At 49.8% G+C, this 19,872-nt stretch overlaps 1 protein-coding gene across 6 annotated transcripts in view; it reads right to left on the bottom strand.

Annotated features, from left to right (window-relative positions):
• TTC7B (tetratricopeptide repeat domain 7B) overlaps positions 1–19,872 on the bottom strand; it is a 209,687-nt gene that overhangs the window by 158,998 nt on the left and 30,817 nt on the right. For all 6 annotated transcript variants that reach the window (XM_037031805.1, XM_037031806.1, XM_037031807.1 and 3 more), the window contains exon 4: positions 3,473–3,603. In XM_037031805.1, coding sequence (XP_036887700.1) covers positions 3,473–3,603 — 131 coding nt within the window. The remainder of the gene's footprint in view (positions 1–3,472; positions 3,604–19,872) is intronic.

Genomic DNA, 19,872 nt, shown 5'->3' with positions numbered 1-19,872 from the left:
AGAATGACTACGGGACAAACGCCAACTGTGTGCCAACCACGGGCGCACGGGGCAGTGCATGGCCACTTCATCCTGACTACCACGGCCTACCCGTTGGCATTGCTCTTTTACTAACGAGGGTCCTGAGGCAGCACAGAGAGGTTGGCAGCACAGCCCAAGGTCACACAGCTAAGAGGTGGCAGGACCGGGATCCCAACACCAGCAGTCGCCAGCAGTCGCCTGACAGCCGTGCTCTGCTGCCTCCCACAGGTCAATAAGTCGGCTTGCGGGGAGGCCAAGGTCATCTCCCTCTCTGAGGGTTGCTGCTCCGCAGGAAGCAAACAACTTGAACATCATTGAACAGTGACATGCACTTCACTCTTAGGGAAACGCAGAGTGGGGCCGCCGCAGAAATCGGATGTGGTGGTCCCCGATGGCGAAAGCCACTGTCCTCCCGAGTTCTCCCCAAATCTTATCCTTACTCGTGCAAGAAGTTAAGAGCCAACGCTAATAAACAAAGTGCCCAGAGGTCCTGGCGGCTGGCGCTCCCACTGAAGAGGGCCGCCCACCTGGAGAATCGAGGCCTGAGCTTGCCCTGGTCTTGGACTTAGTTCAGGTTCTAGTTCCTTAAAATTTCAGTTTTTAATTTAGCATACTTTTAAAAGTCGTTTAAGTTCAAAATTTTTTTTGTTTAAGTCCAAGAGGTTTCCTCTGCATAGCACCCATTCTCTCGCCTCAGAACCCCTGAACTTTCACCTGCCCCACGGGCACTTAAGGAGGGGCATTTTCCCCCCAGACTCCTTATCAATCAACACATATTTCTTAAATACCTACTACAGTCAGAACTGACGTTGGATTCACTCAGTCTCTCTCATTGCTAACATCTCGACTTGCTGGATCTAGGGGGGAGGGCTCCAAGTGGTCTCCCACAAAGGAAAACGCAGGCAGGAAAACCCGAGCCAGAGATGTGAGGGCATCCGGAGACCGACCGTGGGCCGAGGTGGCGCCCCCCCTGCCACTTGGAGCTCTGGTCGGCCTGGGGAAACACCCATGGAGCACTGTCCATGTATAAGGGTGTGGGGACCTCCAGTGGCCTGGGGCAGGGAAGCGGGCGAGGGCTGGACTCCGTCAGGAAAGGGCTGGGATCCAATTCCAGTGTTGGCCCCAAACTCCTCTGCGCCCTAGGCGCTCCCTTTCTGGGCCTCCACTTCCTTCTCAGAACCTAACACCCCAGGATCACTTTCCCCAAACCCACAAAAATCTCTGTCTTACGTCCTATGATTGTATCTTTGACAATCTGGCTGAAGAACCTGCTGGCAAGCAGGTGGTTATAGAAGGCACACAACAGGCAGGGGCCCAGATCTGCCAGAGTCCACCTGTCTCCCTCCCAGCCCGAAAAGGCAGACTCAGCACGACAGGGCCGGACAACTGTTGAGCAGTGGGGTGCAAAACAAGGGCCCCCAAGTGGCGGGGGCTGGAGGGGAGACAAGAGAAGCTTAGTTGGGGTGCACGGGTTTCCCCACTGCCGAGCACCAGCAATGGCGGAAGCCGACAGCGGAAGTAATGTGGGTTTTGAAAGCACGGTCACTTCTCTGGAGACCCTGACCTAAATTCTGAATGACGAAAGATTCCTTTCTCATGGCGGCCTGCAGATAGGCCATTCTGGCAAGGCCCATCTGGGAAAAGTCCAGCCACTGTTAATATAACGAGAACAGGTGAAACCGGGCGCCGAGGGGACTGGAATGCACATGCATGAACAATGACGACTTCACTGTACTAGTCAGTGGGGGTGGTAGACACCGTTGAGTGAGCGTGTGCACTGTGTGGCTGTTGCATTCAAAATAACCAAGTAACTAGAGCCACAAATCTGCATCAAATTTTCAAGTTTGAACATTCCTCCACAGAAGCTATTTGGATGATTCAGAAGGCTGCAGCTATGGGCAACTGGTGACTGGCAGCTTCATCACAACAATACGCCTGCTTATGTATCACGTCTCGTGCAGAGTTTTTTTGTGAAACATCAAATCACCAGGTGACTCGGCCCCTCTACAGCCCAGATTTGGCACCCTGTGACTTCTGGCTTTTCCCAAAACTACAATCACCTTTGAAAGGAAAAAGATTTCAGACCACTGATAAGACTCAGGAAAATATGATGGGACAGCCGATGGTGACCGGGAGAACTGTGTGAGGTCCCAAGGTGCCTACTTGGAAGGGCACTGAGGCATCACTGTCCTGTGTACAATGTTTCTTGTGTCTTCTTCAGTAAATGTCTCTATTTTTCATGTTACGTGGCTGGGTTTCTTCTGGACAGAGCTTGTGAGCTCCCAGACACGACGAGCCATGATTTGCAGCCCATGCTGGTGCAGGCCAGGACACATCATCTCCCTACTTCTCACAAGGCAGTTCCGACCCTCATCACATACATTAACATACAAAGACATATTTTAAAAATCACTTCTGGTCTGTATGTTATTAAATAACAAAACCTGACAAGACTTTGGTAGCCGCTCTTGCTCTTCACTCTACCCTCACGGAGACGCAGAGCCCATACACCTGATGGGAATGGGGCTGAGATCACTTTCAGCCTCACGGGACTTCCCATCATTTCAAAATACCTCCCAGGATGCGTCTCAGGGTCTGAAGGGGGGATGTCACTGTCAGGCCTTGGTTAGAACTCTAGAACACTCTGCTGGGGGCAGAGATGGCTGGGAGCTATTGAGTAAAAACAAGTGACATTTGTCAAGAACCCCAGGCTCTGTGCCTTGTTTACCTGACCTTTTATAATCCCCACAAGAATGCTGTGAAATAGGAACTACAGCTAATCTCCTTTTCCAGGTGGGGAAGCTGGGGCGGAGCAGTGCCGAGTTTTAAAGGGCCGACAGAGACTCTTCTAAACAGACCAGGGACACGGCCCCATCCTGCCTCCCTCGTCCTGGGCCCGAGGGTGTGAGCTCTGGTCTCTTGTTCACTCACTCTCTGCTCAGGGGGCCCTCCTGTCTGCCACTGGGTTCCATCTCCCTCACCAGAGGCACACGGGTGGCCGATGGGAGGAACCGTCCCAGATGGCCTCGGGGGATCCACCGCCTGCTTCAAGCAGGGCAGTCGAGGGTCCCCAGCAGATCTCTGGCGTCACACTGAGGTGAAGCCCCCCCACACCCAGCTGTACAGATGGTCCACGCAAGTACAAACGAAGATTGACCCGTTTTGCAAAACAGAGCAGGAACAATCAGTCAGCTTCGGGTGCTAAGGGGGATACACAGGTGCAGGCTCTGGGTCTGCTCCGAGGCTGCTGAAACGCTTCCCAACACTGGCCTGCTTCCCAGGCCCCTTGATCCCCACAGGATTCCCCTCGGCATCACAGAGAGTGAGGGAAGCTGCGTCCCCGGGGGACAGACAGGCAGCAGGTTTTCAGAGGGTGTCCACGGTTCTCTAGAATTGGATTTGAGATTTTTAAAAAATTAACCACGGGCACAAACACACGGTCCACGCTCACCCTTTCTATCTCTTGGAGGTACAGGAGCGCGATGTCCCCGGCCTTCTCATAGCAGGTGACGACATCCTGCTCCCGGTCCACGTGGAGGTTACTGGTAGAAGAGGAAACGGGCAACTTCTCTAAACAAAGTCCTGGGAAAAATTAAACACAAAAACTGGGTGAGTTGCTTTTCACGGGCTTGACTTTTAAAATGTTGCTCTGGAGGGCCAGAGAGCGGTCCCCGGAGACCACACACTGTCAGAGAAGCGGATTCTCCGCCCCCTCTCTCTTCAAGGACAAAGAGAACATCAAAGTGGAGCCAGAAAAGAGCATCCAAGTTACGGCCGAAGAGGCACCACTGAGCCGTTTGGCTTCTGATATCTGGGCTGGGAACTCGGTCGCTGTGACCTCATTCAGACCCAACTGGGCTTCTTTATCAATTATGTCCCAAGGTCCTGAAAGAATTTTTACGGTAAGCAAAGTTAGGCTCACAGAACAATACTAGCTAAGAAATATTTTCTATCTCCAAGTGTGAATAAAAAAAAACTAGATACTCTCAGAAGGCTCAGTTACTAGAAAACCTTCTAGCCCTCAGCCTTAGAGTGGGGGGTGGAGGGCAGCCATTTCTCAGTTCTGGGCCAAGAAAAGCCCCGGAACTTCGCTTTGTGGGCATCTCTTTGCAGGTGGGGGAGGTACTCTTAAGCAAGAGAGACGTCAGGGCTGGGATGGTGGAAAGGCTGAACAATTCTCAATGCTGAGGGGAGCGGCTGCTCCTGGAACCCAGCGCCACCTCCAACCCTGCCCTGGGCATCCGGCCCCGAGCAAGGGGGACTCGGGTTCTACCACAACGGGAGGCAGCGGGAACTCTGCACGGGGGGGCTTCCGGGGCCTCCACACGCGACAGGGCTTCGGCTGCATCGAGGGCCCTCGGATGCACACATACGCAGGCCCCACGTGTTCCACTCCTTGTGGAAGTGTGAGGAGGAAACGGGGTCTGTAATGGGAGAGTCCTGCCGAGGAAGACGCCGAGGTCTGCCGTGGTAAATAAAGTAAGTGACCAGCCTGAAACCTGCAGTCAGTTCCTGGCACCACGGGAATCAGAAGCCAGGCCTTTGGCCGCCCCAGCAACGACCATCAAGGCTGCTGCTGACTTTCAGTGGCCACCACACCAGAAATCGGGTGGCACTCTAAACACACCAGAAAATGGCCCAAAGCCCCCCGTGCATCATTTTGCCCACGGCCTCATCCAAGTTGCTCTCCAACAGCAAGTCCCTCCAGACTGTGGACAAAGGCAGGGGACACCTCACTGTCTGGGAGGAGGAGAAACCTCTTCTGTGCCCCCGGAGCCAGAAACGCAGGGCCGCGTGCGAGCTCAGAGGTCACCACTCGGTCACGGAGGGTGTGGCTCCGTCACAGATCCAGATACGGTTAACAGCTTCACAGGGATAAGATTGAAATGCAACAAACTACACATTGTTTTCAATGTTTCAGTATTATTGTTGTTTTTATTTAATTTTTTTTATCAAGTGCATAATTTACATCTGGGTTCACTCTTTATGTTGTGCAGGTCCGTGAGTTTTGACAAATGTTTTAATGATGTCAATCAAATATCCACCATTATTGCCTTGTGCACGGTAAGTCTGCTGTTGCAAAAACGTGCCCTGCTCACCTCTTTATCTCTCCACCCCTCCTCCGAGCCCCTGGCGACCACTAGCTTTTCTACTGCCTCGTAGTTCTGCCTCTTCCGGAATGTCACAGAATTGGAGTCACACAGCACGAACCCCTTTCAGAGTGGCTTCTTTGCACTGAGCTACACCGACGTAAGGTCCCTCATGTCCTTCGGTGGCCTCACGGCTCATTTCTTTTTGTTGCTAAATAATACTCCATTTCCCCATTAGTCTATTAAAAGGCATCTGCTCTGCATCAGAGTTGGGACAAACGTGAATAAAACTGCTACAAACATTCACGTGCAGGTCTTTGTGCAAACACAGTTTTCAACTCAATTAGGTAAAACACCAAGAAACACAACTGTGAATTGTGCAGTGAGCATACGGTCCTAAGGCCCAGCTAGACAAACACGCCTTCCTGACAAAGCGACTGTGCTGTCCCAAGGCGCCTCTGTCCTGTCGACCCGCTGTCTACTTGTCCCTCATTCGCTGAAGTCTCAGGCCTGTCAGTGGCTGTTCGGACGGTGTCACTCAACAGCCTCCTTCCAACGACGTGACATCATTTCACACATGGCACAGCACCTTTATAGTTGCATTACTTCCATCCCTCTTCCCGGTCTTTACTCTCTTACCCTGTACCTTTTACCGTTACGCAGGTTATAAACCCCAGCCCACGTGGTTTTATTGGGCCTTCCTTGTTGAGAAATACGTTCGCTGACTATGGAATTCGGAGTGGGCAGCTTGCTTCCTCTGCCGCCCGCCACTTGAAACGCCCGCCCCACGGCAGTCTCACCTGCCCCCACCCACACAGTTGTCCACCCGCCCGCAACGCGCTTTGTTCCTGGCTGCTGTTAAGATTTTCTTTCGCCACTGGTATAGTGAGCGGTTCAGGTGACGAAGTGCGTTGGTTTAGTCTCCTCGGTGTTTCTTGTGCTTCAGCTCTGCTGAGTTTCCTGGATCTAAGGGCCTATAGTTTTCATAAAATCTGAAGAGTGTGCAGGCGTTACTCATTAAACTACTTCTGTCAGCTCTCCTCCTTCCCGAGGGGACTCCGGTGACACCCATTAGGCCACTGGAAGCTGTTCCGCAGCTTGCTCACACCACCTCCTTGTTCTTGGTGTCACGTCGCCGGTTTCTGCCGCTGGGTCTTCAAGTTCACCCACCTCGTCTTCAATGTCTAATCTGCCTTTCATCACATCGGTATCGTTTTCCTCTCCAGAAACATGATTTGGGTCTGTCTTTAACTTCCACGCCTCTACTAAACTTTTTGAGCATAAGGAACACAGTTGCAATAACTGTTTTAATGTCCCTCTAGTCTTAGGGGTTTAATTTCCTTCCCACTTGGAGCCAAAATTGTTTGTGCAGCTGCAACCAAAATCACTAAGCAGCCTCTCCAGTGTGAAGTCTGTTACAACCTCTTGAAATTTTCTGTGAAGCACACACGATCAACTGAACAAATTCACCGTTTTGTAGAACAACTCCAGAACCACTCAAAAGCAAGCACCTGACTGAAGCACCCACCTGGGCTCTAAGTTCTGCTTTGTGCAAAATTGTAACTACCAGACAACAACAAAGAGGTAATTGTTTCACAATCTGCCTTCTGCTACATGAGAAGCAACCAAAGAATGCACAAATCAGTATCAGAGATTTAACATAAAGAAAACAAATTCTCCAGTGTGTCGGAGGGCCAGGGAGGAAGGCACTCTGGTGCCACTGCAGCTCGCCTTGGGCCACTGAGACTCACTGAGATGACCAGGGGCCCCTGGGGCCTGCCAAGCCCACTGAATCAAAGGAAAGCCAAATCCAATTGAAAACGGTTTGACTATCAGGTGTATTTTGAATTCTGAGTTACTGAAACCCAGTCATCTGGGGCTGCAATCTGTGACCATTCATGGTCAGTATGAACATTAAATGACCTATAAAACTTAACCCTCCACTGAGGAGAGACTGGTGGGTTTGGGTTTTAAGTGGGCGGATATGTGGGCACCCAAGGTCTCTGCTGGCAAATGGGCCCCCGGCAAGGAGTCCATCCTCGGGTAGGAGAGTCTTCACGGTAAACCTTGTTCCTCCCCACAAATGCTGTGACTCTCATCCCATGGGCCTCTGGGGCACATCTCGGAGAACAGACGAGTCTTGGTTCACCAGGGACTCGTGGCCTTGCAGTTCAGTTCCAGAATATCTAGTTCTCTGTCAAAAGCTGCTTACAGGACCCTCTGGGGTGGACTGTAAAATTTCAAGGGTCTGGGGTCAGATCAATGGTGTCTGAGAAGCAGAGTCCTAAGGTCACGGCCCAAATCAGCCCTCATTAAAACGTGAGGTGACGCCTGGTCAGTTTGGAAAGCTATCATCAGTAATGTTTTTAGTTACTTCCTTTTTCCCAGAGAAATGCATGACAAAAAAGCAAGCACCGGACTGAATAAATACCTGGTACGACAGCAATACCGAATGAACATCTCAGTAAGATGTGCACACCCAGAACAAAGAGAAATTCGGTGCTTCCTGTGCAGTCATCAAGGCCAACTTCAAAGCATGGCTCAAAAAAGTGGCCGGGCACTGGCTGTGGTTTAGGGGCTGCTGAGTGGCCCCCCTGCCACAGGAGGGGACCCCCCCGGGGAGTCACTTCCGAAAGGTGCTTTCAGTGAAGGGCAACACGTTTTAAGTAACTGAGGGATAAGAAAATCATTTAGCTCACACCTGACGGCTTTGGGTGCTCTCCTGCACGCATCAGCTGCTCTGGGCCTGTGGCACGGCTACTGCCGCCTTCCAACGTTGTGGGAAAAGAAAGTCCCAGAACAGCTGAGTGACTTGCCCTGGGTCTGCACGGCAGCCAGCACTGGAAGTTGTAAGGGAGCCAGGAGCTGGGGCAAATGCGTCCTGCCCAAGGTAACATTTTAAAAGGAAACAGGACTGCTGATCCTGATGCAGGGTGCGGTGTGGAAGCAAAGATACTGATGCCAGGAGACAAGTGGGGCATCAGCTGCTCGGAGGGGCACCAGGCAGCTGAGGGGCAGGCTGAGGACCCTGGGGAGTTTAAAATCTGAGCGCGCTTCACTTCAGCAGTGTTCTATCTGGGTGTGGCTTACAGAACATAGCCCAGGGCACTGGACTCCACCCCGTTCCCTCCACATCAAACTCCCATCCTCTGGATTAAAAGGAGGGCTGTCTGTCCCTGGGGCTTTGGCTGAGGAAGTGGAGTGCTATACAGCTTATTGCCAAAAAAAAAATCCACAGCTCTTTCAGGACCCCTCAGCCAGGAGCCTGGTCCGGCTACATAAGACCAAACCACTTCAATAATATAAAAGGTACATTCATCAAGGCCTTACTCAGCACCCAGCACTATACTCAAGTTTGACAGGCACCATTTATAATCCCCACAGCCACCCTGCAAGGGAGGTGTTAATGGCACCTTGTAGATAGGACTGAACTTAAGGCTCCACAGCTAGGAGGTGATAGAGCCAAGTTTGGACCCCTGGTCTGTGTGACTACAAAGCCCTGTTCACAATACCCTGCACTCACCCAGCCGCTGACAGCACATTCGCTGCCTGAATAGCAGCGAAGATGATACAAATGAGTTTTGAGTTGTAAAGGTAGAGAAATCAGAGCCCGAGGGCAGCAACTTTCCTTCCGGCAGGAGCCGCACCACCCCAGGCAATCTCACGGAGGGCGGCTTCCCTCTCCGAGTCTGTGCTCCCCGGGGTTGAGCTCCAGGGATGCCATCTTGAGCTGTACAACTTTAGAAGATTAACAAGCCCTGGCTAGTGTGGCTCAGTGGATTGAGTGCTGGCCTGTGAACCAGAGGGTCATGGGTTCGATTCCCAGCTAGCGCACATGCCTGGGTTGTGGGCCAGGCCCCCAGTAGGGGGCATGCAAGAGGCAACCACACATTGATGTTTCTCTTCCTCTCTTTCTCCCTCCCTTCCCCTCTCTAAAAATAAATAAATAAAAAGAAGAGTAGGCACCAAAACAAATATTTCGATTTTATAATCGCATTAAAATGAACATGGAATTCATTCCTTATGAACTTACGCAACACAACGAAGGCTGCACAGTGCAATCGCGTGAACTATGCGCCACAGTGTAACACACAGGGAGCTTACAACTAGAAACACCAGGAAAACTTTATTATTACACCCTGTCTCTGATGACCCAGCCCTGCGGTGTGAGCTTCAAACGCATCAGGACAATTTCCAGGGATCTCAATTTCCAAGGCTGAAAAGAAACTCAAAAGAGGGATTCAAGATCCTCAAAGCACAGTGCTGGCACAGGCCACCCCAGGTGGCCGGCCCGCGTTCTTGCTGAGAGTGGCCCCCCTCCCATGGGTGTTGGATGGACTCAACTCAGCGAGCGGACAAGACCCTGCGGGGCACAGAGAGGGGACAGCGATGGAAACCTCCACATGCTGAGGGGGCAGGGGCAGGATGCTGTGGCTGCCCTGACGTCCCGAGACGTCCCTGTCTATCCAGAGCTTGTGTGCTTGCTGCTGGTCCCTGGCCTGGGAGCCATGGTTGGGCCTCCTCGGTGCATTCACCAATTGCTCTCTTGTGCATGTGTACACACACACACACACTGTCACTCAAAAGAAAAGCGTGCCAGGGCCTGAATTAGACATTCGCCTGCTGGAGCATGTGATCTTTCAATGTCCCTTCCACAGTCCTGTGAGCAAATGAGATGCTTATTCAACCTGAAATGCTCACTGAAGGAGAGTGTGCAGTTTGAATGTATGCTCTTTAAGTCTCTGCTTAGTAACCTCGTAATAGTAATAGCGTGTCGTGGGTGCTAGCCGCACGCCAGACACTGTTCTGAGAGTTTGACACAATTCTTCCACCCATCACAAGAATGAGGGAGGACTTGCTGTCACCACCATGTTCGAGATGAGGGAACAGGGCTCTGAGCTGTTAAGTGACTCACCCGTGATTACACAACCAGTAAGTGGCAGAGTGCGAACTCCACCCAGACACCATGACTCCTGAGTTTAGCTCTTAGCCTTTGCGTGACACTCTCTCCCATGTCTCTGGTTTGTCTGTCTGTCTTCAGACGTACAGCAGCGCTGAGAATGTGGGTTCTGGAGCCGGGCTCCCTGGTTCCTCGTCCACAGCTTTGTATGTAAAAGGCAGGGTGCTTAGAACACTGTGCAATGCCTTCTCTGTCTAGTTCCAAACACCCATTCCTTTTTATTGTTGAATAATATTCCATTGTGTGAATATAATACATTTTATCTATCCATTCGTCAGTTGATAGACATTTGGTTATTTAAACTGTTTGAATATTATAAAGAATGTTACTATAGATATTCATGTATTGGTTTTGAGGTGGATGTATATTTTCCATTAACTGAGATGTAAACATAGAATGGAATTGGTAGGTCATAAGGTAAGCCTATGTTTTATTATCCATCGTTTTATTATTTTTCATCTTTGTGCCCAAAATCCTATCTATCATCTAACTCCCCAACTGCTGGGAAAAACATTAAGAAGTGAAACTGCATGGACTTTTGAGTAGATGTACCTGGACTCCAACCCTGGCTTCTCCCTTCAGTAGCTCTGCGGCTCTGAGCAGGCTACTCAGCATCTTGGAGCCTCTGTTTCCACGTCAAGCAAATGAGAGTAACAGCATTTGCTCCAGTGGGTTATTCTGAGGCTCAGCTCAGTGCCTGGCATACAATAAACAGGTACTTGATAAACAGCAGCTACTACTATTAACAAGCACCTTTCCTGGGGACGATGACAATTCTCAATTTTTTTGACAGGTGTCCAAAAATACAGAAAATACAGAGAAGAAAATAACCATCATCCCTAACCCCACCACTCTGAATTCCTCATGGTTAACACCGGAGCACAGGCCCTCAGCCTCCATTACACACAGGGCCCTGTACACTTGGGTCTTGGCTCGAGTTCCTTTCATCACCCAAGGCGATCCCGTGGGTGCAAAGTGCGGTGTGCCTGTCCTTTCTCTATTCAACGAGTTCTCTGCAGTGCCCTGTGGTGCTCTGTTGGGCGCCACGCCTCACAGAGCAGGACCAGGCTTCTACAGAAGCTCCACCTCCAGCAGAATGGAAGAGAAAGAAGGTTTCAAAACAATGTGAAGAGGACATCGCTGAAGCAGACACGGTGTCACGGGAGAACTGAGGACAGAGGCTCCAGCCCCCAAACTCCCCTTGGGCTCTTTGAGTCTCTGCTTGCCAGACAGAGACCCCACGAGGAGTCGACTCACACAACCGACATTAAATATGAATGTGGGTCAGAGGCAGGAAAAGGGCTCTGACTCTTCTTACACCATCTAAATATAAACAGGAAGATTTGACTAGCAACCTGAGATGAGCGGCCATGCAGCACAGCATCGGCCTCCCACCCCTCACAGAGCTGCTGGTTCCAGGTGGGAGGGGGCTGAGAGGTCCCTGGGTGGAAGCCCAGGGCAGCTCACACAGCAGGTCGCAGGGGCCCGGGCTTCACTGCCCTTCCCCCTACTCCGAAAGCTGTCCCCTGGCCCCACCTCTAGCACCCCATTCCCTCCACTCCTGCACTTTTCAATAAAACTAGTTTTTTTCACTGCACCTGAAGAAATCTCAAGGCATCCAAATAAATAGATAAATAAATAAATAAGCAAGCTACTTCTAAAGGGGAAAAAATCGGATTCGCTATCTTCCCTCCTCCTCTCACTCTAAGGAGGAAATTCAGGCTCAGGGGGTTTCACTGCGGGCCCACAGAGCTGGGACGCAGCGCCCCCCAGACTGGAGCACGCCCCTGCGCTAGAGGAGGCAGCGGTTACTAGTCTGTCCTGTCTCAGGAACCCTAGAAGGTCATGGTCATTAGCATATCTCCAGTTTGTATAGGTCGTGACAGAATTAGATTGTGTCACTTCAAGGCCTGAACATTCATCTACCAGCAATGCTGCGGGAACCCCCGCCCCCTTTGGGCTCCTACAGTTCTTATCACCGCGGGTTGTCTGGTCCATGGTGAAAAGCAAGCCGTCACCTGCTACCAAAGCTCCACCACCAGTAAAACACACTTGGAAATCCTTCCCCTTCCCAAGTGATCGCTGCACCGAATGTTCTATTGCCTCGCTTCAAAGCGCTCGCAGAGGGTAAACGCGCACACTGCAGACGCTCGCCCGGGCCTGGAAGAGACAGCCAGGCGGTGTGTAAACGCTTGGGGAAGGCACAGCTCTCTAGAAACGGCCCCGGACTCCCTTACAAGGCCCACTGATCCAAGGTTAATAAAGCCATGTGTCAGGTTCACCTTTTCCCTCCAAATCTCTGACATTTCAGGGCCTAGGAGTGATGAGCACACGCAGAAGGAAGACGCCCTAGACTGGAGGAGAGTGCAAGACAGAGGTGCCTGGGGCGGCTGCGCGCCTGCGCCAGGACGCAGGCGACGGGCTCCTGCGCCCCCTGGCGGCCACGGCTGGCACCGCGGGGACGGCCTCGGAGGGCTCCAGGAGGCAAGGCCCAGGTGGTGCGGCCCAAGGCAGAGCTTCTACCGCGGGACTTGCTCCGAGGCCTTCTGTGGAATTCCAGTGTCTGAACGTGCCCAGAACCCCAAAGAACCCTGCTGTTTAAGTAAGAAGTCTGGGTGCTGTCAAGGCAGAAGACGTTTTCCAAGACCTCCTGCGATGCGCATGCTGGTTCTGGGAGCCACTGGTCAGAAACCAAGGCATCTCGCAGCACCCCGGGGTCGCCTTGGCCTGTTTCAGTGGCCTCAGCAGTCCGGGCACCTGCGAGTTTCTACAAAAATGGTACGAATGGTATGCCGGCCTGGGTCATGCAGCAAGCCCTTGACAGGAAGGAGAAAAAGCACCAGGGCTAAAACAGGGGGTCCACCCTTCCCTCCCCCAGTGGACTGGGGAGTCCAGCCCTTCCCTCTCGGGGTCCTTGTGAGGGTTAAGGGTGTTAAGGGGCAAGTGTTTAGAAGGTGTTTACAAGGAATTTTTTAACGCTGTAATTATTTATAATTTACTACTATTTCTCCAGAACCTGGCACATAGTAGGAGCTCAACAAGCATGAGTTCTCTCTCCCCTGCAAGGCTGTGCTGTGCCCTGGTCGGTTTGACTCGCGGGGTCAAGGCCCTGGAGGACCGGCCCCGCCCAGTCCCGCTTCCTGCTCCTTCGCACCAGCCAGACTGACTGGGGGGGCGGCCGGGAGAGCGACACCCTCCTTCTGCACAGAGCAGTCTGTGCTCCGCTCCCGCCCCCAGAGAGCGCCCAGATTTCCAAGTGTGAATACGGTTTCATTCCCGAAGCATTGGGAACATTTGGGGGAAGAAAATGAACACCAGGCATGATCCGAAAATGAAAGCAGCTGAGTTACGGGAGGTGGCAGATGAGCACTGTACGAGGAGTCACGAGTCCTGGTTTTAAAATATTAGACAGGAGTCTGGGCCAGGTGACTTTTTTTATAACCTGGCCCCAAGCAGATGCCAGAAGTGAGGGCCCAAATCCTAAGAGTGAAAAATACAGCAGCTGGCCCACAATGCAGGGGAGAAAATTATATTAAGGAGGTCCAAGGAGTCTCTGGCTTTCAAAGAAAATGAGCCCCAGGAGATGTCTCTTCAGAACCAAACAAGCTAAAAGACAGTCCACAAATTGGCATGACCACCCTGAAGCCGAGTGTGGGAAGAAAAGAGATGGAGACAAGATTATTTGTTTCATAATAGGCCCAAAGCAAAATGTATTTTCATCTAAAAATGAGAGGATTTCAGAATACACTGAAACATTGCACTTCTCCGTAAGCAACTTGTGTGTTGCTTAGACACAGTGTATCTTCGATAGCTTGCCCCTGGATGCCGGTGGAAGGTGTCTGAGAACCACCCCCCACACACCCTGTGTGGCAGGCACGGCCCCTGGTGTGAATGCAGGAACATGGAGCAAGCAGCAGAGATGAGACATGGCCCTGGAGCCCAGCCCAGGGCAGGCACGCACTTAGTTGCTGGTTTAATGAATCAATTATACAGTCTAGACTGAGAGAGGCAAGGGACAGGTATGAAATAATTGAACAAAGACTGAGCGCGAAGTTGGATGGTACCAACTAGAAATAGAGGTGGGTCAGAAGAAGGAGGGATTCAGGGGACAACGGAGCTGGAGAAGTGGTTACCGAGATGTCACTGAGGGTGGGCCGCTCACAGGGAAGAGGAGAGGACTCCAGGCTGGATGAGAGAAGACAGGCAGAGGTGGGGAATGGGCCTGGTGGTGCTGAGGGCAGGGAGGTGTGTGGGCACGCCGGCAGGCAGCCTGGACCAGAGCGTGGGTGGCACAGAGCAGGACATAGACTACGAAATCTAGAGAAGTGTATGGCCATGCGGAGACTTGTGTGGTTAGCAGGAGGGCTCCCTGGGAACCTGAGCTTCCACACTAAGGGAAAAGATGCCTTTTGTGGTGGAGGGGGTTTACTCAGGATTACCCCAGTGTGGATTTGTCCATGGTTAGGTTAAACCTCAGAACAACTGGTTCTAGCATCCAAGCCACTGCCTGTTACTGACTTCACCGCATTTTAACCTCAACTTGCTTAAGAATAGAAGTCTGCCACAAACATTCAAATGTTTGTGTATCTTGTTCCAAGTGGTCCCCAGGGGAACGCTTTGTGTCATTGTCCCCCCTCCCCTTCATGAGCCCAGAGTCCTGGCCTTGGTTCTGGCCTTCCTCACTCCCTGTGGTTCTCTGGGTGAGCTTCAGCCACCCCTGGGTCGTATCCAAATCTACACACGACCAGTTCCTGAATCCTGAAGCCAAACAACCAATCACCTAGAGACCCTTAGGCAGAGCAGCAGCCCCAGAACTAGAATGTTTCCCTGATCACGCCCTCTTGTGGCCACAGAGGTATCATCATGTTCAGCTCCTGCCCAGCATCAGGTCCCATACTCCTTACCTGGTTTAACTACATCGTTCCTTGCCTGTTCAGTGAGCTACACAGAGCATCTCAGTCGTCTCAGTTCCTCCCTCAACCACCTTCCCACACCAACTCTCCATCACAGACTCTCCCCACGGCCTACTGCAACCAGCTAGGACAAAGCAATCAATCTAGTTCTTTCAAATAAAGGAGGCAATGTATGGAATTGTCTGCATTGGGGATGAAACAGATGAGAAGACACAGAGGATGGCATCGCACCCCAGAATTCTGCAACAGCAGGAGGCCACTAACACTCCTGGGGTTGGAAAGGACAAAGGAAGGAGGCGGAGTTGCGAGAGCCCAGGAGCCGGAGCCACTGGGCGGGGAAACAGAAGCCCGCAGAGGCTCGTCAAGGAAGCTGAAACCCCCGTGGAGGTTTGTCTGACCGAGGCTGGAGCAACTGAAGAGAGCAAATTGAGGTCACAGGTGCTGCCCGGGGTAAAGAAGGAGAAATAGCCCGGATTCCTGCCCCTCCAGCCCTCCAATTTCCTGCCGGGGCTTCCTGCCGGCCCCACCCAGGCAGAAGCGAGTGGCTTGGGCCGGAACCAGTCAGACCTCCTGAGATGCACAACAATGGAGGGGAAGGGCCCAAAGCCAGCTCACCTCCCCAGTCAGTCTCCAGCCCCATCATCTTTAATTCCTTCTATTCTCCACTCTGCGCAGAAATATCTTTCTCACTTATAAATTTAATTAAGTGCGCCTGCTTAACACCTGGCAGTGGCTGGCAGTTTCCTTCAGAACAAAAAGGACGCTTCCGCCAGGCTGACTTTGTCGGTCAATTGCAAATGTAGGAAATGCTGCTTCCCTTCGACTCTACTGAGCTTCCTTTCTAACACGGGCTGCGCTGCTGCTGAAGGTATCACTGTAGAGGAAAACAGGGCCAGTCCTCAAGGCCGTCCGCCCTAAATGCTCTCTGACCAGGACACTTTGCCGTGACTAGACGGCTCAGGGCTCCAGTGGAAAGGTGCCCTGTAGAAGAAAGTGGAGAGTAAAGGCTATTAAACTCTATTAAAGGAACAGAGCGGCAAGAGATGGAATTAGTAACTAAAAACAAAACAAACAAACAAAACACCTTCCTACAAAGAAAAGCCCGGGCTCAGATGGACTATTGGTGAGTCCTACCAAATGTTTAACGAATCAGCATCGATCCTGCACAAACTCTTCCAACAAGTAGAAGAGGAGGAAACTTGTCACAGCTCATTCTGTGACACCAGCAATACCTTGGTGCCCAAACCAGAGAAAGACATCACAAGGCAAATACACCCATCTCCACTATGAGCAGAGAAGTAAAACCCTCAACCAAATATTAGCACACCAAGCCAGCAACAACAGATAAGAAGGATTACCTACCCTGGCCAAGTGGGATCCATCCCAGAAATATAAGGCTGGTTTAACATATGAAAATCAAAAGATATAATACACCACAGTAGAAAAATAAAGGACAAAAATGACATGGTTATCTCAGTAGAAAAAGCATCTAACAAAATCTAACACTCTTTCATGACAAAAACACACACAAAAAACTAGACACATAAAAGAACCTCTTCAACCCAATGAAGTCCCTTAATGAAAAGCCCACAGCCAACACCGTATTCACTAGTGAAAGGCTGAGCACTTTCGCCCTGAGACGAAGACCTCTGCTCTGGGCATCTCCATTCAATGTCATGCTGCAGGTTCTGGCCAATGCGACAAGGCAACGAAAAGAAATGAAAGGAAGAAGGACAACAATCCTATTTGCAGATGACATGATCTTATATACAGAAAACCCTAAAGAATCTACAAAAAATTATTGGAGCTAATGAGGCCAGCAAGGTTATAGGATAAAAGAACAATATAAAAAATCTGTCGCATACTAGCAATGAACAATTTAAAAGTGAAATTAATTAAAAGATTTCACTATGACAGCATCAAAGAGAATAAATTATTTAGGAATAAATTTAACAAAAGGAATATAAGACTCATACACTGAAAACTACAAAACATTTTTTTTTAAAGAAATGAATAAAGACAGCCCTGGCTGGTGTAGCTCAGTGGACTGAGCGAGGGCCTCTGAACCAAAGGATCGCGGTTCGATTCTCAGTCAGGGCACATGCCTGGGTTGCAGGCCAGTTCCCAGCAGGAGATGCACGAAGGCAACCATACACTGATATTTCTATTCCTCTCTCCTTCCCTTCCCCTCTAAAGATAAATAAATTTTAAAAATCTTTTAAAAAAGAAATGAATAAAGACACCCACATTCATGGATGAGGCCTAATACTGTTGAGATGGCCAAACTCTCCAAATTGATCTACATATTTACCATAATCCTTATTGAACTCCCAGCAAGCTTATTTTTTGCAGTAATTGACCATTCAATACTAAAATTTACATGGAAACATAAGGGCCCCATTAAAGTCAAAATAACCTTTTAAAAAAAACGAACAAAGCTGGAGGACTCACCCTTCCCAGTCTCAAACTTCCCTCCAAAGCTACAGCGACCGCGATGACGGGGTGTTACCATAGGGCAGCATACAGACCAGTGGGACAGGACCGAGGTCCAGAGGTGACTCTTCTGTCCATATTCATGTTCACTTGACTCCAACAAAGGTGTCAAGACAATTCAGTGTGGAAAAATAGTCTTTTCCACAAGTGGTGCTGGGATAACTGAGTATCCACATGCAAAACAGAATGAAGTGGGGCCCCTCCCCCACATTAGATACAAAAATGAACTTAAAGGAGACATAGACCTAAATGTAAGAGTCAAAGAAAACAGGAATAAATCTTTGTCACCTTGATTAGGGAATAATTTCTTAGATACAATACCAAAAGCACCAAAGCCATAAAAAAATTGAAAAATGGAATAAATAAAAGCAAAAAATGTTTGTGTTTCAAAGGACACCATCAAGAAAGTAAAAAGACAACTCACAGAATAAGAGAAAATATTTTGAAAAACACGTGTCTACAAAGGGACTTGTATCTAGATTCTATAAGAACTAGTATAACTCAATAACAGAGAACAAATCACCCAATTAAACAGTGGGCACAAGATCTGAATAGACTTTTCTCCAAGGAGATATAGAAACTGCCAATAAGCACATGAAAAACTGTTCAACTTCATCAGTCATTAAGGAAACAAAAATAAGAACCACGATCAGACACCACTTCACACACACACACTAGGATGACTGTAATCAAAAGATCAAATTCAATTAAATGCTGACAAGGTTGTGGAGAAACTGGAACCTTCAGAACAGTGCCGCCACTTTGGAAAACAGCCTGTAGCTCCTCAGAAAGTTAAACACAGAGTTATCACGTGACCCGGTAATTCCACTCCCAGGTACATAACCAAGAGAAATGAAAGCACACACCAACTCCAAACTTGGTACACAAATGTTCCCAGCAGCATGAGTGACAATCGCCAGAAAGTAGAAACAATCCCATTCCCGTTGCCTGGTGCAGGTCTAATAAAACGTGGCATGTCCACACGGTAGAATATTATTCTGCCACGAAAAGGAAAGAGACAAGCTGCAACATGTAGGAAACCTGGACACTTGATGCTAAGTGACAGCAGCCAGACAGAGAATGTCACGGACTCTGTGACTCCATTTACACAGCGTGTCTAGAGCAGGCAGACCCACAGAGACAGAAACTAGATCGGCGGTTGGCGAGGGCTGGGACGCCCATCAGGTGATGGGAGGGACTGCCGATGGGCACAGCTTCTCTCTGGGGCGATGACAATGCGCTAAAGTGGATTACGGTGATGGCTGCACCGCTCTGAATACGCTGAAAAACGCTGAACTGTACACTGTACAGGGTTTTACTTTATGGTGTGTGAATATCTCAATAAAGCTTTTTTTAAAGAAAGCTTTAGAGCCCAGGCTGGTGCGGCTCAGTGGACTGAGTGCTGGCCTGCGAACAGAGAGGCTGGATTCCCGGTCAGGGCACGCGCCTGAGTTGTGGGCCAGGTCCCCCAAGGGGGTGCACCAGAGGCAACCGATAGGCGTTTCTCTTGCACATGGATCTTTCTCTCCCTCTCTTTCTCCCTCTCTCTAAAAGTAAGTAAATTAAATCCTTTTTAAAAAAGGCTGGAGTATATTGGTAACACAAGAAACTGAAATAACACATTCGTTCCATGGGTAACTGATTCAAAAATATCCACAAGGCACCCACTGTGCAATCATGCAAGTGGTTTCGAAATTATCTGATGACACAGAAGAATAATTGTGCACACATATGGACACACACAGTGAAGAAGTAGAATGTAAAATGATATACACAGAATAATTCTAACCACGGGTAAAGTATTATATATCTTTACATATTTATAAATTAAATATATAGATGTATTTAGATATATAATGGAAATATATTATACTTATATAATTTAAATACATAGATATATTTAAATATTTAAAATACAATTTAAATCTATAAAGGTATATATAGACATATACAGATGGTACATGCAGATATTTATATCTATCTATATCTTTAAAAGTGGTTGACTAGCTCAAAAGGCAGCATGGAGGCTGATTTTATTTCCTGCTTTATGTTTTTCTTCATCTTCCAAATGGCCCATACTCAACAAAAAACTGAAGAATAAATGCTCCCTTTCAGATCGGAGGGATGCCACTCCGTGTGGGCGGGAGTGAGAGGCAGATGGCCCCACACGCCAGGAAAGCGCACAGGTAGAGCCAATGAGCAGGGCAGCCTGGAAACCCTCCCTGCCCCGCCCACCCAGAAGCTCCGCCCACCCAGAAACCCCGCCCCTGCGGAGCCCTCTAAGGGAAAGCACAGGAACAGGCACAGAGGACAGGCTGGGTCACAGACTCAAGTGTGACAGTGAAAAGCTGACAAGAACCTACATGCCCCAAAATAGAGGCTTTGAGTTCAATGT

This window comes from Sturnira hondurensis, unplaced genomic scaffold (genome assembly GCF_014824575.4).
Source record: "Sturnira hondurensis isolate 20B ecotype Veracruz unplaced genomic scaffold, ASM1482457v3 Scaffold0021143, whole genome shotgun sequence".
Taxonomy (NCBI): domain Eukaryota; kingdom Metazoa; phylum Chordata; class Mammalia; order Chiroptera; family Phyllostomidae; genus Sturnira; species Sturnira hondurensis.
The sequence above is the reverse complement of the archived record's forward strand: the minus strand, read 5'-3'. Positions and strand labels throughout refer to the sequence as shown.